At 38.9% G+C, this 26,936-nt stretch overlaps 1 protein-coding gene across 6 annotated transcripts in view; it reads right to left on the reverse strand.

The window, feature by feature from the left end:
- The window catches only part of LOC136746643 (protocadherin Fat 3), a 186,468-nt gene that overhangs the window by 10,019 nt on the left and 149,513 nt on the right, over positions 1 to 26,936 (reverse strand). For all 6 annotated transcript variants that reach the window (XM_066699266.1, XM_066699271.1, XM_066699269.1 and 3 more), the window contains 14 exons: positions 23,590 to 23,786; positions 23,185 to 23,338; positions 22,074 to 22,307; positions 20,462 to 20,851; positions 19,822 to 20,036; positions 19,380 to 19,517; positions 18,595 to 18,738; positions 17,309 to 17,506; positions 15,795 to 16,593; positions 12,657 to 12,791; positions 10,004 to 10,161; positions 6,408 to 6,876; positions 2,486 to 2,639; positions 1,215 to 1,873 (listed from right to left, as the gene is read on the reverse strand). In XM_066699266.1, the coding sequence (XP_066555363.1) occupies positions 1,215 to 1,873; positions 2,486 to 2,639; positions 6,408 to 6,876; positions 10,004 to 10,161; positions 12,657 to 12,791; positions 15,795 to 16,593; positions 17,309 to 17,506; positions 18,595 to 18,738; positions 19,380 to 19,517; positions 19,822 to 20,036; positions 20,462 to 20,851; positions 22,074 to 22,307; positions 23,185 to 23,338; positions 23,590 to 23,786 (4,044 nt within the window). The remainder of the gene's footprint in view (positions 1 to 1,214; positions 1,874 to 2,485; positions 2,640 to 6,407; positions 6,877 to 10,003; positions 10,162 to 12,656; positions 12,792 to 15,794; positions 16,594 to 17,308; positions 17,507 to 18,594; positions 18,739 to 19,379; positions 19,518 to 19,821; positions 20,037 to 20,461; positions 20,852 to 22,073; positions 22,308 to 23,184; positions 23,339 to 23,589; positions 23,787 to 26,936) is intronic.

Consider the following 26,936-nt stretch of genomic DNA (forward strand, 5'->3'; position numbering starts at 1 on the left):
GAACTGATTTATATGTTGGATGGGAAACCACAATGAAATAAGACTTTCCACGAACACCACATCTGACGATGGCCGGTGCAGAAAAGCGTAGGTAGGGCTGAATGATATCTCATATGCACCTAAAATGGAGCTAAGTACTCTGGTGTGGCTTTCATTAAAGCTATTTTAATCAGTCAATCAATCAATATTTATTTGGTATAGTGCACTTCGCAACACAAGCTTATAAATTCAAAAAAGTGAAGTAAAACATTCAGAATGGAAGAGAGAAATCTATGGGATGACAGACAGTTAAAGAAAAAAATAATCTCTGGGGGTCTATGGCTTAAGGACTAGGGTTTGTGTTGATGTGTTTTATGAGTTCTTAAAACTCATCTACTCAATTCTGTCTTAAGATCAGCCATCATGTATGCAGTTCTCTTATGTATGTCACCACAGATGTTTTATTTTTACTTCAAACATCTAGTGATGATGAGGACCAGGCAGCTTACAGATTCCACCCAGCGGCAGAAGCAAAGTTCATTTCTAAAACATGGGCAATGATACTGTGATTTATAAACATCTCATTTCAGCACACAGTGGGGTATACATTTCAAAATGATTTGATTAAGAAATTATGTTTTAAACAATTTTGAATTGATCCTTATGTATCCTACTTTAAATTTAAACCTTTCATTTTGGAAAGCATTTTAAGGGTGTTCTTTTGCTTAAGGTGACCCTGACACCTTAGCAATTGCCAGCATTGCAGGTCTAAACGAGTCTGGGAGATTATCTGTTAATTGTGATGACATCCCATGAATTAGCCATCTATTTATAAATCTAAATTAAACTGGGTTATAAAACTAATATAACCATGTATCACTATGTATTCAAATTGAGAGATACATGTCTTTGATATCCTATTCATTAGTACAAGAGAGACAAGTCTGTGGCTGGCATTTTAATAGATCTTTTAAATTGACATTCAACCCATCACAGGACTATTAGCTTTGATCAGGTGAGAAGATAAAAAGACAAAACAAATGAAAAATAAAATAAAAAACATTGTAAAATGAAAAGCATGCCGAAATTTGGAAAAAGTCACTTTTTAAAAGATAGATTTTTAATAATATCTGCGTTTATATATCAAAGCTGAGAGGGAGACTAATATAATAATAATAATAATAATACATTCGCTGCAAATCCACCCCCCCACCGCCTGCTTATGTTAAACTCACCCTCAGTGTCCGTCTCCCAGGTGGTCTTCCTGATGGAGTCGCAGTCTGAGCGGCACGGGGAGACCGGGGGCAGGTTGGGGGCCACGCTGCACACCACCACGCCCCTCCTGGTGGTGAGGATGCGGGGCGACTCCGGGTGGAAGGTGGTCATCTCTGTGTGCTCCACGCCCAGGCTGTCCACGATCTTGTCCAGGTTGCTCCGGGAGTCGCTCTGAAAGCACGGGGTGTAGGCCATGGGCCGGACGGGAACCTGCGGGGGCCCGCCCGCCTCCTGGTACAGGTTACAGGGGTCTGCGTTGTTGCGCACGCTTTTGAACTGTATCCCGTTGGCCTTGTTGAGGAGGGCGGCCGTGGCTGGGTCCTGCACCAGCGTGATGTTGTTGCGGGAGTAATTCTTGCGGAAGACCTTCTTGCGGAAGGCGATGAAGAGGACGATGAGGACGAAGATGACGAAGAGCACCACCGCGATGCCAATCAGCTCCTCCTTCCCCACGTAGGTGTGGCCTGCCCGGATATTGGGCACCACCACCGGCCTGAGTCCGCAGTACTGGCCCACGTAGCCCGCCGTGCAGTTGCAGTAGAAAGCGCCGAACGTGTTGACGCACAGGCCGCCGTTCTCGCATTCCTCTCTCTCACACTCGTTCACGTCGTCATCACAGCTGTAGAGGGACACGTCATAACACCGTCAGTCCCTGATCTGGATACGTTTTGACTTCTATTTCACTACTTAAATTGTTTACTGGTGTTACAGTACATCTGTTTACTTTACACACAGAATTTGTTGAAATCAGTCTGAAATGACGACTGAGGTTTACAAGTCACAGCTGTTCTGTATGCTTGCATGAATGTCTTTGTCTTTAGCTTAGTACAATTTGCACAATATGTATATTTTCTTTACTTTTTATCTTGCACTGCCTGTATCAGCTGTAAGAATATGTACATATAGGAGCCAGCTGTACAATAAGTGATGCAGTGATGTTACATTGCCATCTGCTGGATCTTCAATGTATTTCACCCATGTTCATTTCTAAGGATGTAGTTCACATCTATTTATAGCTAAGATATAAATAAATATTTGTATAGCAGCTATTTTACATTTGCCTTAAATAAGAGTGTCTAAAAATAGGAGTTTAAAAACCACACTGTCTCGGACATCCCTGCCAGACAGCTCCACATATTTTGGGATGCATCCTGAATGGTGTCAACAGAATTTAAACAAAACAAACAATCCCCACCCCCCCACCCCAAGAGATTCTGAAATGTAGACTTACGTTAGTCCAGTAAATCCCCTCCTGCAGCTGCAGAGGAAGGCGTTTCCTATAGGTTTGCAGGACCCTCCGTTCTGACAGGGGTTGGGGACGCAGGAGGTGATTTCAGTCTCACACTGTACCCCTGTGAACTGAGCAGTGCAAGTGCACTCAAAACCTGCAGAGAAGGAGACGTGGGTGAGAGATTAATTATACTGTCAGAGTACTACTAGACTGTCAAATCCAAGGCACTTTCCCACTGCATAAAATCCTACTAAAATATACATTCTGGGATTTATATTAATATTGCCTTCCATCGTCAACATACCCCACAGCTCAGCTGACATCTGAGGACAATAATGAAGTGAAAATAAAGAGTATAGGCCTAGGCTAGTACAGGAATCTGAGGTAACAAAAACAGTTTTTTTGCCATTGCATTTTGCATTCAAAAGAGTGTTCTGTTTAAATAAAAGTACACTAGTGTCCTCTGTTTAAATAATTGACACCAGTGATAATAAAAATTAAAAGAACTATGGTTTGAGGACAAACATTTCTGAGAACAAGAGTGCTACAGAAATTAACAATATTGACGCAACCATTCACAGACTGTAGAAGATTTTTGTGTTGTTTAAAAACTGTCTCTTTAGTTTGCATTTGGCTTGTTCTTATGGATTTGTTTATGTACAGCAAATGTTGTCAGTCACGGCTGGCAAGGGTAGGATGCAGTGCCAACCCAAATACAATGCAAACCTTAGGGAAATAGGGAATAAAATGTCAGTAAACATAATAAAAAAAGGTATCTAAAAGCTCTTTATCAGCAACATGCACATTTATATGATTAAATATTGAAACAAAAACAGTACTTCAGATAACCTTTAGCAGGGTCGTGACAGCCAAAAATGACAATACTGGGAATGTCCTCATGGCCTTCCAGAAAAAAACATCTCACAGCGGAGAAGAAAAAACAAAATACAGGCAATATTGGCTGTGACAAATGAATGCCATTTCAATCAAGGACAACACTGTGCAAGTATGACAAAGTTACAGATTATAAATCCAAAATAATGTTTTTAAAACAGAACTTAACTCTAGTAAGTAGTTAATTAATTCACTGACAACACAATGCATCTCTGAACATGTCTGCATCTTTCCTGGGCTGCACCACACAATATGAATAAAACAGATTTGTAAAAATATGTCCTTCCTACCAAATTATTTTAACTATTGAAAAAAGAATAAGGGTTTCAAGAGAAATGGTATCAGACTGATTTTAATCTATACTGTAAAGTAATTCACATACTGTATACTTGTATGCATACGTTGACTCCACTCTGCTACAGTTGCAATTCTCTAATTTTTAAAAGTATATTTTATTATATTTAAATACTGATAAATAGACAAACTGATTAATGAATACACAGTTGTAACCTGTCAGTGCCATTAGCAGTGTGTTACAGAGACGGAGCTTATTTGTATAATATGATCATTGTCAATTAATAAGCTATTTATTTTTTCTTCTTAATTAAATGGGTTCAAACCTAACACTACCCTGGCCTTTCATTGCCTTATTAAGTCAAATTGGGAGAGACATGTCAGTCCTTCTAATACACACAGATAAATGAGTACAAAAGGCAAATTATTGTTATTAAATTTGAGCCTTGCAGTTATAAAAGTATATAATTTGCAGGTGCATAACCCATCATGTTGGTGCCATAGCATTTAGCAGGTATCAAATAATCTAAACTGGTAAGCAATTAGATGTGGTTAAAACTAAAGGGCAGTATTTATTTTACCGTTATTACTTTACATGATGCTTAATAATAAATCTAATTAAATGTAGAAACATTGCAAGGAAATTAATTCAGAGCAGCACCGGTAATATGTGCATTGCCAAAGTTTAATTCAAAATCTACCTGCAATTATCATGAACACAAACTATAAGTATTCCGGATCCAATTCAGGAGATGGATTGTAATCTGATTTGCTGGGGCTAGCAGTTTCCAAGCGCCTACTGGAAAACCGTTCTTCTCTTTTACATAGGTTAACACCTCTCGAAAAAGGATGTTGCTGGAATCGATATCTGTCAAGCGGCTGACATGCCTCAGACAGATACCTGCGCACCTTCTCAAACACAGGTTAATGTGTGGATGAAAAGATAATGATCTTCTAATCACAGGGGTTCCCATTAGCAGCCCTAATGCTTGGTGTGTAACATTAACCCTTCATATTGCCTGGAAAAGAAGGAATCTAGTTATCTCAAGCATTTTAAAGAGTAATTAGGTTGAACCCTAGACCGCTAGCTTGCTTTCTAATTTCACCATCAAACTCAATGTTAATTGTTCAAATGACAGAATAGGATGGGGGGGGGGACCAGCTCCCTTAGGGAAGCAAACACCGAGTAAATCTGTATGATTAACACTTGTCAGAAAAGTCACTTCTCCTTTCCATCCAGGAAGACACGCCACTTCTCTTATTGCTACCCCTAAACCGTAAACACGAGATTGAGTTATTATGTCTGAAGTTGCACACAAAGCATATCACCAATAACGGGCTCCCAACCCATTTCACAGATATAATTTAATAACAAAAAAGTACAGTTCTCTCCCCTTCCCTCTCTGAATCTTCTTCTCATTGGAGATAGATATCAGCGTGTGCTGCGGGACTATGACACTGGTGCGTGTGTTTTAATTTCCTTCAGCAGTCTCCCGCGAGCTCGATCTGTAATCCTTATCGACAGCAGATCTGTAAGTGTGATAGCTGCAGTAATGAAGTTTGGAAGGCCTGTCAGGACGAGTAATGTTGCGCTCTGGGTATCGGCTGAAGACATGCTTTTACAACACGGCGCCTCATTCCTGAAGCTCTTAATCTCCCGCATTGCATTACCAAAGCAAGGTATCTGATGAATAATTTGTCATGGATTTTTTTCTTTCATGAGGGGGGTATTATTTTTCAATATCTTTTTTCTTTATAAAAACACAGGATTTTAGCCATTTTAATGATGAAACCAACTGTACAATAAGTATAGGATTTATGATTAATGCTCGTGCTAGTTTTATATCTAGGATAAAGAGAAGATTGAAATGCAAGTGTGAATTATTTTGGGGGTAGTTAGCATTTGTTTGTTTGAGTTTTTTGTTTTTTACACCAGTGATAATAAACCCAAGAAAATTACTTAATGAAAATGTAATCAAGCTTTCTGAATACCAGAATCACTACACATAGTGTTACTAAAAACAAATTAAAAAACAGTATTTGCACAGATAATGTATAATCATCATACTTGAAATATGCCGTGTTATGTTTTTGGTTTTATTCTAGAAATTACTGTTGAATTATTCCTGAAAAATACCTGGCAGTATAAGTGAATATGAGGTACTGTGCGACTAAAGCCTGGAGGTTGCAGGAGCTGTGTGCTACATCCAGGCTTATTAAAAATCAACCCATGAGTCAACTAGTGTTTGGAACTACTTTCAGTTTGGCTTTAGACTACCTGGGTTATCATTCTCTTCAGCTACAGGCCAGGACTGTAAATCATACGGTCAAAAAGGGAAATCAAACCTCACAGATATCCTTCTTTAATAAAACCGTATCTATCTGTCTACCTATTTATCCCTGCTCGCCTGTGCATAATTCAGATTCTCAGCATGTCTTCAGAATAATTAAGAGAAAACTAAAAGAGAAAATTATTAACACCTGGCTATCACTCTCATTTAGTTCAGACACAAAGCCAACTGGCCTAAAGCTGTTCAAATCACCTGGTGAGCTTCAGAATATTTAGTAATTAAAGCCTCGCCGTGTATTCCAAAGGAATGACAAAACTTCATAAACGACTTCGTAATTTTGGAAAACCAGCATTCCTCAACACATACACAAACACACACGGAAAAGCAAAAAAAGTAACGGCAACACAAAACAAAGAGCACTGAGTCTAGTTCATGCTGCTTACCACCAGATGGCAGACTCGCACAACTCCCACCGTTCTGACAGCCGGTCTTTTCACAGGCGTCAGGGTACAGCACACAGCCCAGCTTCAGCTCAGTCAGGCCCACGACTTCTGCGTAGCGGCTCCTCTTGTTCTGAAGCGGCAGCTCGTTGTTGTTGAGCACGACGGAGTCCAGGCAGCCCTGAAAGCCTCCGAGCACTTGGGGACTCTTGATGTCTGTTGGGCTCTGGGGGTTAGGCGGCTGGACCTGGGCGCCAAAATAGATGGAGCCATCAGGCCCCAGGGGTTGGTAGTGCAAGGGGGCCCTGCGGCGCTCGACATAGATATCATCCAGTGACAGGCTTGTGAAGTTGCGGTTAAGCTCCAGAAACACTGTGTGCCAGTTCCCGTCATTAATGGGCCGCCCAGAGATCACCAGGATGCCGGGGCTGTTGCCACAGTCCAACTGGAACCACAGCTTGCCATCCTCAATCTGTCAAAGGCAATAAAAGACACAAAGGAGGAATGTTAAACAATCTGCACAGATCGCAACTGAGGAAGCTTCACTGCACACAGTCGGAGGGGCCTCTTTATTGATATTTATCACAGAGGACAGCATGAAACACTTTGGTTTCAGGGTTGTGGGATGTACAGCTTTAAGTGGGAAATCAATGTTTCTGACAGCTTTAAACAGATCTCTACTTGCAGAAACGAGTAAGTGTTCAGCGTTCAGAGGGTGGTTAAGTGATTTCACATTTTAACCAGAATGCTTCGATGTATTGTGTCTTTCTGAGGAGTCGAATGCATTTGAAAGAGTTCCTGATGGCTTGTGGAATTCCATGTGGATTGACAATGAGGTTTTGCACTGGAACTCCTATTTCAATTGATCAGTTTAGCTAAATTAAAGTAAAAAGACTCCCCCTAAAAAATTAAACTGCATGGTCCTAAACATATTAAGTAATCTAAGTCAAGATGAGACAGAAAAAATTGCAAATTAAATGTAATCTCAGTAAAATTAAATGTCTTTCAAACTTCTCCCATCTGGAATGCTAACTGCAAACCATGGGTATTTTACCACACAGGTAGCATTGTAATTCGGTTTTAAGAATTACTTACCAAGTACCATTAGATTAAAAATTAAAATCTTTGCATAATTCTACCAGTGTTATTGAAACTGAAACGCTCTTTGATTTGCTTGAAGATTTACAAAACTCTTGCAATAAGAATGTAGCCTAATTCTCATCTTCACAAAGTTTGTGAGAACCAAATGGGATGCAACAGGATGCGTTACGCAGAGATAATTCCCTAAGTGCTGTAGATACAACTCCTAAAAAAATTATGCATTACAAATAATTTGCATGTTGTGTATAATTCCTTTGGCATTTCAGTGATCAAATTTGTAAGCAAATGTCATGAGCAATTACACGCTCATTTCTAATCTGCCATTTTTACTTTGCGGAGATCATGGGTATGGCACACATTTCTTGCACTGGACCAAGTTTATGAGAAACTTCAGTCTTGATTTATTCAACGCACAGTACTGAGACAGTCCTCGTTACAGCAGTTAATGATCTGTAGATAAGCTCTGACTCCAGTTCTCATTCTATATTAACACTCTGAAATCTCAGCGATGCTTTTACACTGCCCTACAGCATTAGCTAATCATGTGATGTTTTTCTGCTTCTCTCTCTGGTGGAGGATAGAGCTACCAGCAACACCTCAGCTGTCCCAACCTGCGTGGAATCTTCATCACATTCTAAGAACCATTTCACTTCCTTTAGAGTGTTATCTATTGAATGAGCTACCCTGTCAATGTGTGCTTAAGGCTTTAATTAACATAATCTGATCGTTTCTCCATAAATTATACTTAAATATCTGTGATACGCATCTAATTCTTTGTAGACGTCTTCTTACATCAAATCAATGCATGGGCCATTTTTTATGGAAATGCACTTGTCCATTTGACACTGCCTGCTTTAAACGGATTATGAGGTACTGCACAACTAATACTGTAGAACATTTCCATCCAGAACAGCTTGTTTAAATTAGTCTTCGGTGTTCCACACAGTCCCTTTTGAGATATGTTGTGGAAGTAATAAAATGTTATACCTATAACACTTTAAATTGAGTCTTTAATGTATGATTCCAGTTCTATGAACCAACACCTCACTGGTACTTTATTCCAAGTTAGAACGTGATCACATTTATTTTAATACATGTTTTTACATTGTTGAATTACGTTGATTTAAGATTAATGTAATGTTTTACATTAATCTTAATTCAACAACATAAACTTTATGTGCTAAAGCAGTGGCTTGTCAAATCAATATTATTGCTGCAAATGAACACAAAAAATGCTCACATAGAAAAGCACTGTTTTAAACAAAGAGAGAGAAAACCTAAGTTGCTTTAGATGATTGTTGTGTTTAAACAGTGCTCTCTGATTATATTGAACGGCGTTTTCTAAAAGTAAAAGTAAAACTGCAGCTGTGATGTGCAATAAGAGCACGTACATCACACTTCAGACATTTGCCAAGCAGATTTTCAGCTCTGCTTGCAGACACTTTAGGATTCGATCACAGGCTTAACAGCCACCTGCCACACTGATTCCACTCTTCACAGATTCTTCTGCGGTTTCTTATGACTGGAGATAGACTAGTGACATTTCACCAAAACTCTTATCTTAAATACATGACAGCTGGGTGGAAATTAAACATTAAAATGCAGCATGTAACATACAAGACTGGTCAGTCCTATATTTGTTGCTTTTATTATACAGATAACATTGTGCCCCTGCAACATTGACATTAACTATGTATAAGAGAGACAGGATATCACACACTTTTACAGCAGTCGTCTATATTCTAGTAATACCAGCTCACCATATACAGTTCCCCCTAAAGGTCAGAGATGATCTGAATGTACAACATTGTGTTTTTATGCTGAAATGTAGTACACCTGCCAAATGCGCTAAGAGTCCTTCAATCCACGCTCTGAACATGGTCGAAAGGAGTAGAGGCTCCATAGGCAACACACTGATTTCTGTGCTTAAAGGTCAATTAAGCAGAAAAAGTAACTGGGACCCGCTCCATCTGTCAGCACCTCAGCCTGACGTGTGGGAGAGGGCTACAGTGAAATATTCAGTCTTTCTAATGGGGATGAGTACAGATCTGTGAAAGGCTGAAGCGCTTGAAAAGATTCAGAAGTATGACAAAAGAGCTTGACCGCTACTTTAAACGCAATTCAAAACGGCATTTGTGCCGATTCCAAAAGCCACTCAATCCACTTCACCCTCTGCCCACGGAAAGCAGCATAATGGATCTCAATAAGAAAATAAATACAAAATACACACCAAGAAAAGAAAGAAAAATCACCAGATACATCTCTTTCAGTTCATATCGGTCTACTTAGGCCTTTAATTACATTTATTTATTTCTAACCATCTTTTATGTTGAAAGAGGAAACTTGAGGTAACAGCATCCACTTCTATAGACTCTGCAATGTAAGACACTCTCTTTTTCATTTTTTCGGTCACAAATACTCACCTGCTCCTGTACTTTATACATCTGTAGAGTAAAGACAAAAAACGAAATGTTAACTAGGCCTCTGAGAATACATACCTTCAGAATGGTGCAGGGGTCGGCTCTGGTGTACATGATGATGCCCTTGCTCTGCAGAGTTCTCAGACGCAGCCCTAACCTCAGCTCGTCCGCCTTGCTCCCATCTGACACCCGGTATTTGATGTAACTGTTTCCAGCAAAGCTCAGAGATGTGTGGCCTGTGCAAACAGACAAAGTGCAACTGAGGTGTGAAATAACATAACCCCTGCTCACCACTTTAAATGAAATAGAACATTTCAGACGAGGCGCTTCAGATATGGTTGTGTTGGAGACCCATTGAGGCAAGACATGTTCCATAACAATAGACTCCAATACTAAACTGCTCACACAGAAATAGAAACAGCAGGTTGTATTGTGTCTGCCAGAAAAACAATTCTTACAATTCAACATTTCTGATGCAAATGTGTGCAAGACTCTTACAATGACTTTTGTTGTCTCACTATTTGACAGATAATTTTTTAGTTTGAAGAACTGTATGTAACACCCTGTAAAATGTGCTTTTGTTGACAACTGTCTGTTGTATTGCTTCTGTGTACATATGCATGCTGTCTGAGATGTAAACCCACTCTCCTGGGCCTGTACAGTGTCAGTTTTTTTTGTTTTAAGAACTAAAAAATGTAACTGCCTGTTACCCATTGGCTTGGCAATGCCTTTAGCATCTATTTTGCACCCCCCCCCCAACTGCAATTTGGGTTGTTTTAAAATGAGGCTGATTGGATCTGACCAATCACATCTTGTAGATTGATAAGTTATGTACATCGTCCAATCACTATTCGGGTCCCCTACGCCTCAATAACCATTGCCAATGGGTAACTAATAAAACTACTTGCCCCAAACAATCGGGGGTCAGTTCGGAGTGTAGTCAGTGTAGAGAGGTTCATCAGTGTACTACAGTGAGACTCTAACGAGCCCGTAAAACAAAATCTGTTTCTGTTATCTTTCTGGACATCGGTCCCAATTTATTTCTTGTACTGTGTTATTTTTGTTCATTCATAATGTTTATTTTATGATTGTAATTCAAAGAGTGAACAGTGTAGAGAATAGGCGATAACCAGTGCTTTATAAAAATAAATCAAAGTACATCTCTGGGAATCGGCGGCGAGAGGAAGGAAGAACTGACGACTGGTGAAGTCACACGATCATCATCAGGCCTGTTGGTGCTGACTGGCACGGGAGTCCGGACGAGCGGCTGGGAATAACTCGGACCCGCGGGCTGTGTCGTGAGGAGGTGGCGTTAGTTTGTGGTTGGGGCGTGCTTATATATTTAGTTAAGTTTGTCAGCTGGCGGGACTGTGTTCTTTTTAATTACTTCAATTATATTTTTTGAGTGAATAAGTCCTCATTGAACTGTGTTGTGTATAGAGGTGAAGAGTTTTTTTCTGCAGTACAATTTGATTAAGCCCTCAGCAGCAAGGCCAAAGAGGACAGTTTGGAATTGTTTTTTTCCGTGCACCAAAAGTGCACCAACGATAAAACCAAGGGATTCAACCTATCGGGACATTTGGCCAATTATTTACTTTTCATGACAATTTGAACTTGTGGGTACATTTTTATTTGTTTCACAGGAATTGTGTTGTTTTTATTTTGTTTTTGATACTGTGAGATACTGATACTGTGTTTTTTATTTTTTTGATTCATTACCTTTACCAAATTGAATACTTGATTGCATGTTATTTATATCCTCATATGTGTTTAAATAAATCACAATGATTGTTGTTGTTTTTAACTAAATTTGTGTGTATTGCTATTATTATTATTATTATTGATAGGTTGGGGTAAAAGTTAAATGCACTACAGGCCTTGGTTTAAATTTTGTGGTGTTATTAATAACAATAATACCTCAGTGTGGCACATATAATTTTTTTAGTAACTGTTAAAAAGTACTAGTTGCTTTAAAGTCTTTTGTTATTACTACAGGTATTATTTGTGTTGTTGTTACTTACTTGCTGAATGTTTGGGGGTGTTGTATATATTTTTTCCCCCTGGTTAACTGTATAGTGGCACTTCTTTGTGTTGACATTACCGTGGTGGAGGCACCGCACCAATTTTTAAAATAACGGAAGAAAACACTACAAAACAGATCAGCCAATTCACCATCTACTGCTGAGACCCAGGATTCTTCTTGTTTGTTTTGCCTTATCCATTCTTTATCCACTGATAACCTCCCTTTATTTACAGCAGACCCACAACCCCCAGTTATCCTAGGAACTGGGTGGAGGTACTCTGCAGGTGCTCAGGGTAGGGTTACATGTACAAATAAAACAGCTTTAGAAATATATAAAAAAAAAAATTAAAAGACAAAGGAAAATAATCCTTAGCTATCAAATGGTGATATATACCTTCACAGAATGAGGCAGGGTTTCCGGCAGCTCCATTCAGGCCATGAACGGCGAAAAAATAAATAATTCTGTGATTTTCTTTACATCTTGTTTTTTTAAGAATGACCTAGTGAAATAACTGAAAGCGAGTTTGATTAACTATATTAAAACATCTAAAGTGCAGCTCTCGGACGTGGTGCCAGTAAAAGTCTCGTTTGACCGTTTTGGATTGCTGCCTGTGCAAAGAGGGTCTTATAATACAGCTAACAAGACAGGTGCGCTTATGTTTCCTGGTGTTTGGCCCCTTAATGAACATAATTCAATTTCCAGCTTACCCGCACACTCTCCCAGCTTGCCAGGGGGGCACTGACACATATAGGGACCTCGGCTTCCTGTGCCACCAACACACTGCATGTCCCCAGGGCATGGCTGGTCAGCACACAGCTCTGAGGAGCCAGGACAGCTGCCACCTGGGGAGAGAGCACAGGGTCATGTGACCAACACGGAGCAACTCATTGTTCTGGGCTGTCCTTCACAAGGCACAACTCTCACTATCACAAGTTTATCAGTTAAGATGCATTTATTTTTCATGCATGGAACAGTATTAAGAAGATTATCCATAAACACAATATGTTCCTTTTGATGGCCACTTATTCTACTAATTTCTCTTATTGCAATTTGAGCACTGATTTGTAAAATCATGTTTTTATGAGATAAATGCTTGGTTAAGCAACTACACTGCACCTGGTTAAGGTTGGAGTTAACACCTAATCCTTGCTTGGCATATACCACAGATTGCTACTGAAAACAAATTGTGCAAAGCTCCCCCCCCCCAAAAAAAAAAAATATTACCACAACCCCACTCTGAGAACCAAATATGTTTACTATTTAAGATCTTTACTATCTGATGACTACTGTATACTGGAGAGGGAGACAGCCCCTTGTATTTTGCTTCCAGGTTAAATAAAATGAACACTTCCACTGCCCATTGCAGCAGTTAATCAAAAACATGAAGTAGCTTTATCTGGCAGAGAAATAGCTAGCCAGTGTGCTAGTCATTTTTTTCAACATTAATTGAAACCACAGGGATTTTCCAGAGGCAGTCAAATATATTGCAGTCTTAAAAAAAGCAATTTAGTGTTGGGCTTCCCCTCAGCTGGGCAGGCAAAAGGTGTCACAGTCGCACTCGTGATGTGCAAATGTAACTTACTGTCCTCACAGTCTTCTCAATTTAGGGGACGCCGAAGATGGGAATGTTTGCGAGTTTACAGATTGTGGAAACCGGCGGCCACAAAACAACAGAGGCTCTCCACAGAAATCACAACTGTTTATAGCTGCATACGTCTAAAGAGCCTCCAGAGGCAATCCTGGCAGGCTGACTTCATCCAGCTATAAGAACATATAACTGCGATTTGATTTATAGTCTGTCATAAAGTGTTATTCTGGCTGCTACCTGCTGTTGTCAGAAAGCATGAGCCAGGGCTGAGGGTTTCATTTAAACCTATCCCTCTTGGCTCCCAGAAACAAATGGTGACACCACTTTTTGTAAGTGAGTTTTATAATGGAGTATTCTACATACAACAGATGTGCTAGCCAGCTCTTCACACACGTCTCAATCAAGGCATCCACACGTAAAACATACAGGAGGCTCAAAATAGCGCACTGCAAAACTCTAATTGACATTGCCTTCGCTCCAAACTAGATAGGTCCCTACAGATCTGAAAGATGCATCTCATTTTGAGGATGTCTGCTCTAGTAATCTGTATTTAAGGCAGAAGGTCCCAGAATAAGCAAGACCATTGGCATCTTTCAGATAGACCACTTGGATGAGTCAGAACTCATGTATATTCCCTACAAAGCCTGCTTAACTGGCCCTCTTTGCATACTACATGGGTATGTGCTAATTCATTCAACTTTAATTGGACAAAAAATTAATTAAGTCCTATGTTTACTTACTCCAATGAAATCACCAGTGAACCAGTTGAATATTTTGGGCCACATTCAAATGGTAATTACAAATATCTTTGGTTATCCTTCAGTTTAGATAACCGTTAATATTAGGGATGCTTTGTCAAATAAATGAAAATTAGAGCAATGTGGATCTGAGTGTATTTTAACCGTTATATCTTCATGCAGTCTGAAATTGTTATTATACCCTAGTATTTCTTGATTAATTTATGTTTTATAACTTGCAGTACAGTTTTTCTTGTTTTTATCCCGTGATTTGGGGATTTTTAGTCATTTGCTGAATGCTGAATTCCTTAGCCAGGTTATCATTGTACATGCATTATGTATTATGTTAAAAAAAAAAGTCTTGATTTTTGTTTTAATTTTATCATGCACTGCTTTACCATTCAAGGATTAATTTATTGTGAATGTGATGTTTTAAGGAGGATGATTTTCCATTAATGATCGATAATGCAAATGGCAAAGATCATCACTCGGGGTATTGACCTCAAAAGGTTGTAAAGATTCAATTACACAACACTAAAAAGCATTACTGAAAATCCCCACCTCCCCAAGCTTTTTAATATGGATAAAGTCCTGGCTGATCTGCCTTTGATTACAAAATACCTCCCTTCCAACATTAAGAAACCTTAACCCCCCCCCCCCCACACACACACACACACCAGTACATCTGAGTAATAAATCAATATCGGGCTTTGTTATCAATCACTGTCACTTTTTTAGCTGATCTAAACCACTGATTTAAAGATTAAATCCATCATAATCCAAGTTACAAGCAAGGACAAAAAAAAACATTAGGATCTTGTTTCTCATTAGAAAAATAAATAAATAAAACAATGAATATCCTATTTAGCAAATATATATAATAAATACCTAAAGGAAAAATCTGGTAACCCCTCTCTGGATTTCATCAAAGTTACTGGTTTTACTTTAAGCTTGTTTTTATCCAGTGGCACACATTATGATTATTATTATTTTTTTTCCAGAAGTCACACAGTGTTCATTCTTGCAAACAGCACAAGCATCATAGATAACGCAGGGCACAGAATGCAAATATTAAGCTTATCAAGCCTATTTGATCAGGCATTAAAGTACCATCTGCAAATGACAGCAGTGAAATCACAGCCAACCTCTGAATTAGCCGTGCCATATAGACCAAAGCAGAACCCAGTTTAGAGTGCAATTCTAAGGGAAACAATGTAAGTTTTGCCCTGTTTTGAATTTCTGGGAAGACCTTTATTTGTTTGGGGCTGAATAACTGAAGAAAGTTAATTTCTGTTAATGACCTTGCAGGGCAATGGTAAGGTCAAATGGAAAAATACAAACTTTCAAAAATATGAATTGTTATCTTTATGTGTAATTTAAAACTCATAATTGAAAAATAAATATTTGTCAACACCTTTGTGACCTTAACACAAAAACTGATGGAATTCTAAGTGTGCTTTCCTAACTGACCACTTTCCATCCTCCACAAACCTTCCTCTATATTTGTGTTCCTCACTCACCATTGCAGGTGCACCTGGTGTTCCTGTGGAAACGGGGGGAGACAAAGCTGATCCTTGCTGTGCTGTAAGTCACCAGCGCATGGGAGTCCAGAGAGATGGTCTGCTCGCACAGCTTCTCTTGGCACTCCAGCCCCGAGCAGTTCTTGTCTAGGATCGCCGAGATGCGAAGCACGTTCTCCAAGTGTCTCTTGGAGGTACTCAGCTTCTGGGTGAGGTAGGCGGCCTTGTAGAAACCCCCGGCCAAGGTCTGCACAGCAAACAGCATGTCCAGCTGGCTGGTCCCAGCAACTGGTTGGATGCTGAGGATATGAAGGGTGTCTTGTTTCTGGGAGGCCACTACGTTCCTCAGGACCCTCTTGAAGATGCGCAGGTGCAGGCCAATGAAGTCTTCGGGGGTGACTCTCTCGAAGCGAATGGTGACCGAGTTCTGCAGCATCTCCGGTGTCACCTGCTCGACATGTACAATCACGTCCACGGGGACGGCAAAGCGCCCGTCGCTCACCGTCACGTTCAGAAAGTACTTCCCAGTGTCCAGGCCTCCCAGGGCAATGATCTTCCCATCTTGCCTGTTGATTTTGAAGAGGCTTTTCTGCTGGTACTTGTGAGTGAAAGACAGCACGTCATATATGTCCTGGTCTGTGGCGTGGATCTTCCCGATGACACCCCCTGGAAACTCATCCTCCATGGTCACGATGTATATCTCCAGAGGAATGGCAATGGGCTTGTGAGTGCTCTCCTCAATCACCCGGATGAAGACAAAAGATGTGGATGATAGTCTGGGCTTCCCAGAGTCTTTTGCCTTTAGGAAGTAAAGAAAATAAAGGATAACAAAACTGTTGTAAGCTTTTTTCATTGCAAAGACTTATTATACAAATCTGATGTCTGGAAAATAAATGCCTTAAACCTGAAAAAATAATGTCTTTGTTTGTAATCTGCATTTCCATTATGCCAATAAGAATTACTCACTGGATGGACAGTTTACACACAGGATACAAGATAAAAGAGTTCACAAGCCAGGAAGACAATGATTGCTAACCTCCCCATCAACCAGACAGTGAACTGACATCTACTGTGCAGCAGAGTAAGCATTATGCGCTCAGACATGACTCAAGCAATGGTGTCTGACTGAATGCTGAGAAATCACAAAACTGTTGTGAAAACTACAGGATTGCTTTAGTCATGATCTAGCCAACTTTAGAAACTTTGTGCCTCAACCTTGCCAACCCGATTCAATGCTGCCAAGCTCACACGATGCCAAAACAATCACCTTCCCATGAAATACTACAAGTCAAGGAAAGGGCATTCAACATCTAAGATGATATGCTCAGACAGTCTTCTCCATAGGACTACAGGACTGTGCAAGAAAACAAATCCTACTGTATCTTAGAAACAGCTCAACAACTAAATAAATATGAAAGGACACATTCCGCCCTTAATATACTGTTTCTGAGCATGGCAAGGACTAGTCTGACTACAGAATTGAAGATTCAAGGTGTCCCGGGAGAATCTCTTACCTGTACAGAGATAACATACTCAGTTGCCACTTCCTGTCTGAAAACAAAGTTGGACTTAAGTACTCCATTCTGATCCAGAGTGAATTCATTTCCTTCATTTCCAGAAACAATACTGAACTCGTAAGGAGGGCCATTGTGGGAAGAGTCCTTGTCAGTGACAGACAGCTGCACGATGCTGGTTCCTATTTGCTTATTTTCCTGTGAATTATCACCAATAAAAATGTTATTAATGCACAGTGTTGAAGATAGTATCACAATTTCACAATCTTTACGATGACAAATATAATTGTGCTCTTTTTAATATTTCCTGAAGCCTTTATTACTTTACACTTTGCCAAATGCCCATGCTTGTCAGTGTTTGTCCACCTACGGACAAACACTGACAAGCATGGGCATTTGGCACAGCTTAAAAATTTATTCAATTCCACTCCTTTCCTTTTCAATAGGATCATATCATTTATTTTATTAAAGCAAGAATTCCCAAAGTTCTATTTCCAGTCCTATTTTTTGCAAAATAAAGGTAAAAAGTCAAGCAGCATTAAACTTATCTGTCACACTGCTAACAACAGCTAAAATGTGTACTTTCACATACAAAGCTGAAAAAATAAATTTACAAAATTGGGAAAAGTTGAATATTCAAGAGACCCGTCTTGAATTAATTGAAAATTATACATTATATCTTATATATTATTATATATGTGCACCCCACAATATTTGAGATAAAAGAAATGGCCTTATTTAATTAAAATTAATTAACTGCTTGCAAGACAGAATTTCTGTCCTTCAAAAATATTCCCAGCATTCCCAGAAGACTGACTTTAAAGCCAGTATGATAATATAATACACCAAAAGAAGTGTATTTATCAAAAAAGTTAACAGACATTAAAGCATGAGAGAAATGAAATAATTATCATATCCATGGGACATATGGGCTTACAAATTTGATTGGCATTTGCAAGAACACATAGTTGTAGCGCCACTTTATTAAAAATGAAAACGTCATGGGTGTTATCTTGTCCAAACCGACGGAACAGAAAGTATTCAAATAAGTGTATTGTATGAAAAATGCACTGAGAATTTTTACTTTAACATACAATGTGATCAAACTAATAATGAACCAAAAGCCCGCCCTGTATTCGTGCTTAAAAGCCAGAAGTCAACTGTGTTTCATGGGAAGACTGCAGATCACAAACTTGACAGATTTCTATTTCTCCGCTTTGTGTTTTTCTCCCTACATTTTAGAGTTATCAACGGATGTGTATTTAGTTAGCAGAGACTTCATCTACCTGAATGACAGTGGTGTAATTGGATGGGGTGAAGAGGGGAGGGTTATCATTCACATCAGAGATGTCGATGTTCACCACCACTGTAGATGACATGGCAGGTGATCCGCTGTCAAGAGCTCGCACTGCCAGCGAATAGCCAGACACCTGAGGAAAAGGAACGACAATGAAAGAATTACAAATGGGGGGGAGGAAAAAAAACATTAAGCATCATTTAATCCTGCAATGCAGCGCCAGGTTCTCAGAATTCATTAGTATAGATTTTAGTCTCGTCTGCCGTTTGTTATTAGGGGGTTGAAAGTGTTTGCAATCTCCGGTGAGGTTTCTCTTCAGGTTGCTGATGTTATGCTTTTACAGAGGAATTAAGACGCATCAATTATTCCATCCTTTCCCCCATTAATTCTGCTCACTAGCCTCACGTTTTATATCCTTAATTCTCTTCTAAAGACTTGCATTTCCTACTTCACTATGAGGCAGTACATTGAAAATTAGTATTAATAAGTTGCATGCTCAGAACTGGTGGGAAATTCTAGGTTTTAAAGGTGGTCAGCACTCTGATTATTCTGAGCAGAATAAAAAAGCCACATTAGGAATGAAGCATAACACTTAAAATTTCTCACAGGCAGCCTCTCAGAACATAACATTTTCTTAGCCGTGGAAAACTGGGAATTAAAAACTATAGTGCTGCAAGTTTGAGAAAATGTTAAATCGATAACTTTTGTTATTATTCACAATAAATCATCATTGCTGGAACAGCCAGACAATGCAAGGCAACAAGCTGTTCTTACCGTCTCTCTGTCAAGTTGCTTATTGACCTTCATTAGTCCTGTGATTGGATCAATGAAAAACTGATTTTCCCGATCTCCACTCACAATGGAGTATAAAATCTGCCCATTCACTGGACTGTCCAAGTCCTCAGCCATCAACTGCCGTGAGAAAAAAGTAAAAAGCTTTAAACAGGAAATAGAATTTCAAGAAACAGAAGAACTTGTAATGCACTTTCATGTATCGCTGATAACACCGTCACTGAAGCCAGCAGTGAGAGTTCTCTGATAACTGCATAATATACTCAAGGGCGTGCATTCTCATATAATGTACAATATTTTGTTTAATCGTACTTCTCATTAGAATTCATTATAAAGAGTCAAAGTACTGTTCGAGTGCCACTTGGGCTTTGCGTTTTGCAATGATTTGTTTATTAATAAACATCGCATAAAGTCACTCGGATACCTTGAGAATTGATTCCCCGATGCTGGCGTCTTCGCTGATGACCGTGCTGTAGCTGTCTCGACTAAAGACAGGGGCATTGTCATTTACATCTGTCAGGTTAATATTCACTGTGGTGACAGCACTAAGAGGAGGGGTACCACCGTCTCTGGCTTCAATGGTGAGGAAGTAATCTTTACACATCTCGTAGTCCAGGTTTTTGGAAATAGAGATGGTACCTGCATTGAAGAGAAGAAGAAGAAATAGAACTCACCGTAATTCACTGACGAAGATTATAGTGATTAAAAGATATTTTCCACGTGGAAGGTTCTCCCTATGTAATTTTGCAGTGTGCACACAACTGAAAAACAGATGCTAGCACTCTACCTGCCTTGAAAGATCAGGCCCATTAATTATTAAGGCACTGACACCTTAGCTTTCTTGCCAATTTATTCACTCATTTGGTACAATTTTCTCTTTCCTGTCATCCTCCACTTCTCCTAACCTAAGCTTTACTAAAACCATTCCCCAGTGGTTTATCATATTAAAATCTAAAATCTATCTTATCAGCACACACATGAAAAACACTCTTTAAATATAAATATACATATCATATAGAACAATCCCAATCTTTCAAAAGGCACTCGCTTTAATTTTTCTTTACCTGTCAAGGGATCAATCAGAAATTTTCCATGTTCATTGCCAGATCTGATACTATAATACATTTCTGCATTGGTGCCAATATCTTTGCTTGCGGCATAGATAGTCAACACCGCGGTGCCCAGAGACACATCTTCAGGCACTGTAGCCAAATAGTCCCGTCTCTCAAAAACTGGAGGGTTGTCGTTAATATCCAGTACTGTAATGGTAACGTTAACCAAAGAAGCCAGCTGCACAGCCTGCCCCTGGTCGGAGGCCCTAACAGTGATGTTGTACAGAGCCTGTTGTTCCCTGTCCAGTGTCTTCTCCAGAACAATAATACCAGAGGATTTGTCAATGGAGAAGAAACCGTTTGCAGAGTCCACCAGAGAATAGACAACTTTCCTGTTAAGACCTGGGGGAGGAGAAAAGGGAGAGAACATTATTTTTTGTTCACAAATTACTGGCCTATTTTGTCTAAATTCTTACGGTATCCTTTTAAAACCTCTAGACCTCAAAAGAACAAAAATCTTGTACAAAATTGTGTAGCTCAATAGATCAATTCTAGGCTAATTTATTCTGCCTTGTTAGAGATTGAAGCATCAGCCATTATCGCTTTTCTAATATAGATATATGTGCCTGATTTCCCTTGGATGATATGTGTAAATCAACTGATCCTCCAAAATTACATATATAATCATAATCGTAATTAAATTCAGTTAATTCAAGTGGCAAAAATGTCTTTCTGCATCAACGTCACATCTTCAATGGAAATGCCATCATCTGGTACCTACTGAATTGTGACATTTGTTTGCCCATACTTAATACATGACAGGTTAATTTGCATAAAAAAGTTAATCTAAAAAGATAAATTTGTAAAATGAAAAATGCAGCTGTAATGAAATATCATCCCAAGACAAGATAGTACAGGTGCTAAAGGGACACTAATACAGAACAGGATTAGGCAGGGTTTCAGTTTATTTCACTGCAACAATCCATCAGACATAAAGTACTATTTAACTGCACTCAATGATTAACAAGAGTCCAAAACTATTTGGTCTTGATCCTTTGCCTGTTAAGTAGTGGTTTTGCAAACATTCACACTTCCATTAAATCCTAAAAGCGAATGTATTTGCCGATCAACTATAGATGATTAATAAAGCATCTGTAACTACTTGCAGCCTGCAATATTACAGAGATGTAATGCATCAGACAATCAGACTTTTGGTCCATTCAGACATTCTCAATTATTAGAACTTGTAACACAGAGTTACATCTAATTTGAGTCCAGTTATTGTAGTGAACAAGTGGGCTATTTAAAAACTTAAAATGTGTGAAATTTAGAAAAGAATACCGACCATCAAGCAGGTCAGAAGAAAAATTACATTAACGTAATTGGAATTTTCCAGTAGAATGTAAATTGCAATCATTATAAAATTTGAAACCCACTTACAGCTGTATCACACAAGGACAATCAAAACACATTCTTGTTTCTATCCTGCTGTGCTTGAAACACAGAAGCCTCTTTCAGTTCAATCAGTGCAATTCACAAGACGAGTTTCTGTAACCTGATCAGGCTGGAATTAGGCGCATCAGTCAAAAGAAAAGCAGAAGTGCACGGCTTTGTAATTACTTACCTACATCTGGGTCATTGGCTTGCAGTCTAGTTAATAGGGCTTTAGTGGCAGTATTCTCATAAACGCTGGCTGTGTAATGGCTGTCTGAAAACAGGGGAGGGTTATCGTTCACATCTTCAACAGTTAGATAGATATCCGACTTGCAATAGCGTCCCCCTCCATCCGTAGCTCTGGCAAATATCTTATACACGGGGGTCTTCTCCCGGTCCATAGAGAACATGGTCTTCAGCTCACCTGGAAAACAATTAAATTCATTGGTCGCGTGTGACGTTCCCATTTTATTCACCTCAGGGAAGCACAGCTGTACTGTAGACACAGCATGGGCTGGTCAGTCTGAAATATCGAGTAACACCGTATTAGGAAAACATTTCTGCACATCTGGTGTCCTGCTTTTTGGTTGGGTTGTGCAGACGAGGGCTACCAGCAGTGCATATGAGACAAGTAATTTGACCCTCCCAATCTGCCTCTTTTGGCACATAATCGAAAAATATAATGAATGCCCTTGACAACCTAGGATTGAGCCCAGAGAGGATATGTGAAGGAGGGGGCACATCTTCACAGATTAGTCCCTGAGGTTCAATTGTAAGAGAATGTACAATTCCCAAAAGGCTAGGCTCAATGTTGAAGGGCTTTATATCCATCATTACCGTATATCCCAGTAATGAGTACAGTGTTATGCTTACACTTGTGAAATCAAATTTCATGAAATCAAATCTTTCCTGGTGCATGACCAATCATTGTACTGCTGAAAGATGTTATTTTTGGAGGTTTTACGTTACAAAAACAAGTACAGGAACATTATAATAACTCACTTATCCTTATGATTAACAGTGACCTTTACAGGGAAATCTAGGAAAATGTTTAATTTTCAATCAATGCCTAAAAAATAGCTCTACGGTAATTGAGAGACATTTTTTTATCTGAATTTTTTTTCTTATCAGTTATCTGTAGCATTTCTCTTGTACATTTGCAAAGAGCATATGTGCCTCACCAATATCACACACAAGCCATTATTATGTGGTTAAGAAGCTCAGGTACATAATTGACCTGGCTGGCTTGCCCATTTACAGATTTTGCTAAATAGCAGATGTAAGCAAAGTTCTCTTCATACCATTGTCTTGGTCCAATAAGAAGTCTTCAGCACCAGACCCATGTAATGAGTATTGTATTTCAGCATTGGAGCCAATATCTGCATCTGTAGCTCCTATCTTCAGGATAACTTTATTTATAGGTATATCTTCGGGGAATGATGCAGTATACACCACCTATTAAGACAAATATGAAAAAAGTCAAACAAACAAACATCACAAAATAGAATAAAAATTGAAAAGAAAAAAGAAAGCAAAGAACATCCAAATGCAGCAGTTTTTAAAGCAGGAACACAGTGCATTTAATACACCTTGAATGACTGTAGGTGAGTGAAAACTACTTTATTTGTGAACACCACCGCTGAAAACAATGAGGAATTGAAAAGGGTTAAAAGTGGAGAAGATTAAACGGGTAATGCAGTTCTGACCTGGTCACAAACAGGGCTGTTGTCATTGGTATCTGTCACAGCAACTTCTACCACTGCCCTTGTTACAAACAGCCCATCGGTAGCAGTGATATTAAGAAGATACATGTCTTGTTCTTCACGATCCAGAGGCTTCTTCACATACATCTTCCACTCAGACTGTATCAATCCCAGAGCAAACTGTCCCTTTGGGTTTCCACCTGAGAAATAACCAAATCAATCAGTAAGTTAGTTTAAACTGGGCAATCATTTGCTGAAGCACATTCATTTGTTAATAGTTTTTAGGTGTAAATTATTGGGTTTATAAACATCCCACTTGTTTAGGATAGCATATCTAGATGCATCTCTTGATTAAAATCTGCTCTCTAATCGCGAGAGTCTGTTCCGATTTGCCTTCACCTTCAGAGCAACAATTAATTAAATTATTCCAGATTGTGTTTAAAAATTAATCATGTGAATCGAGAGAATATGCCATGTGATATATTAGGAGCAGCCCATGTAAGCCAGTGACACTTGCGCACATGTCCTTTCACTCGTCTCGCCGACTTGGAAAGCATATGCAAAAAAACTCAGTGTGAATGCTCCATTTAATATAGAGCTACTTTATGACCTCTATTTGTCCTACCCTTCACTGGCATGACATTACTAGGTTATTAGGATAAATAATTATAATTAGAGTTTTATTTGGACATAACATTTAAATTAACAGCTGAACCATCAATTAAGGTCAAGCACATGATGAACTTGGTGCTTCTGTAGTGATTTATTGCATACAATAAAACGATTCTGACTAGTATTATTCCTCAATAATTAGTCAAGGCCATTATTTATGCAGCATGCGCTAATAACACCACAGTCACCAGCTGCACTGCGTAAGTGTTGAATATTTCCCTGCCTGGGAGAATGAAGTGAGTGAAAGCGCTGATGGGAAGTACAAAGCATGTCCTCTGGTGTGACTATGATGCCTCTGGATCTGCAGACCTTGTTAATAAAATTCCCCAAGAGGAAAATTCAATAGGAAGGTAGTCAAGTCTCTCCCCAAATTTGGCACAGAGCATATCCCCCACCCCACACTGCAACATAGCTTATCCAAAAACTGGCAGCACAGTTCATGCTTTCCAATCAACACATTCTCAAATGTTGTGAGGAATGTATAACTGAGGGAAAAGGGATGTTGTTACAATAATACAGGACCCTCAGAGTTTAAATACCATCTACTTCATTATATAAATTGTGTAAAACAACAGTCTCCCAAAACAAACTTATTATGGTGATAAATAACTGACACAGTCTTGCGGTAATGTAACTCACTAATGTTACATTTGAAGGACATGTCACTGTATTGTCTTCCCAGTGGAAGCAATACAATAATGTCACAATGTTAAGAAAGTTTATTACACTTTTAAGCCTTAAAAGCTCAGGAGAAAAAAAAAAAAAATCAGGAGCCAGTGAATGGGGTATATGGATAATTCACAATGCAGTTACCTTTGCCGAAATAATAACTATTTGCTATTAACTACGACCACTAGCACTAGATAACACTACACTTGTCTTCTTAATGAAATTAAGCAAAGTGATGTAGAGAAATAGACAATGCAAGTAATGTATCACCAATTGTATATAATTGCAAAACTAGAAAAATGAAAACCAGGAATGAAAACAAAACACCAGCACCAAATCTGATGGATCCAATTACAATATGGTTTTAAACAAATGTGCTTTAACAAAATATTAACAGGGTTCTCCCTGGACACCTAGCACATGCTAGAGCAATTTAAAAATAATTGAACATGTTTGGGAGGCTGCTTGGACCTTAAAACCATAGGTTTCTTTGCTACATCTCCGTAGGGGCTGCAATTCGCTGCGGACCTTATTGCCAAGACAATTTCATTAGACGTTGATTAGTTTAGCCGGAGACTGCTGCTGTTTTCAGCTGTGTTAATACCAGTGGATTGTTTGCTATTATTTCTTCAAGGAGCTGCAAGGAGGGAATTTCCACGTCACACAAATGCATTAGTATTACGCATACTTAAACAGTGGCCATTCAAAGATAAGCACTGCAATTAAGACAACATTTATCACTGTGAAAGCTCCTGGAAAGGAAAACCAAGAGGCAGACTGGAGAAGGCCACAGTTACCCCAAACACAGACATAGAAACCAGCAATATTGCTCATCCACATCATTAAGCTGCTTAGTAGGTGACCAGAGTAAAAGTGGTTTTAAAATCGATGCATTCCTTCCCAAGCAACATATAGAAAGCGTGAATAAAACAACCAAGATAAGTAAACAATCAGTTCAGATGAGTAATATGGCATCCCACATCACAATAAATTAAAATGCTTTCTAGGACCACACGTACAAATAAAATAAAAAGTATTGCCCGACACTATGGACAGAAGAAAAGTATTCCAACCTGGCAAGAAAACAGGCAGACGAAGGCACTGTGGGCATGTTATATGCGTTTTCTCACATCAAAAGCAATCATTTTTGATATCTGACCTCAAGGATTTTCAATGACACAAGAGTTTAATATAAATGTCTGCATATCCTCTATTGCCTGCCATCTACACAATGACAGAAGCTTGACAAAGTATGAAACAACAGGCAGCAAACATATGGCAGAACATATGCAACTAGCGAGGCATAATAAAGCATACCCAAAGCACAACATCTACACAAAACATGAACAAATATTACTTTTTCTACTGCTACTAATATCAGAAAGACTACTAACATGAATATATTTCATACTGCCAATTGTACAACTGTTGGTGTTATTATTAATAATTACAATAACTGCTCAGTATGTTTTTTGGGTATATTTGTTTATCATCAATAGAATTCTTAAAAAACAACAACGAAAAGCTTTGGAAATATAGTGTAAAGATCAAAAAACCAGACTCGCCACATACTGTGTAATTACCATGGCACTTCAATAAGACCATTTCCTTATGGGCTTTTCGAGAGCATTAATTGGAGGCTGAATAAAAAAAAAAAATGTGATGATAAAGGAATCACATGGCTGCTTTGCTATTCTTGGATCAAAACAATGTATTTTTCTTTCTTGTGTGTGTCAGTTAGAGACACATTTATACTGTGAATGAGATTTATTCTCCATAGCTTGCCTGATATGTCCCTGAATGCCCAGTCTAAACTTTGTTCCTTGTGCCTGTAAAACCTTCAGATGAAACCGAGTAAGCCTTGTGGTATTATCACTGGTTAAAGGATGATCCAAGACTCATAATGAACCCCATATGTAGAGGAACACATGGGGTATTAAGAGAGCTAAGCTGGAGTAAATATTGAGAAACAAAACCGATAATAGCACACAAAATTAATGGCTAGGCTA

Source organism: Amia ocellicauda, chromosome 3, assembly GCF_036373705.1.
Source record: "Amia ocellicauda isolate fAmiCal2 chromosome 3, fAmiCal2.hap1, whole genome shotgun sequence".
Classification (NCBI taxonomy): Eukaryota; Metazoa; Chordata; class Actinopteri; order Amiiformes; family Amiidae; genus Amia; species Amia ocellicauda.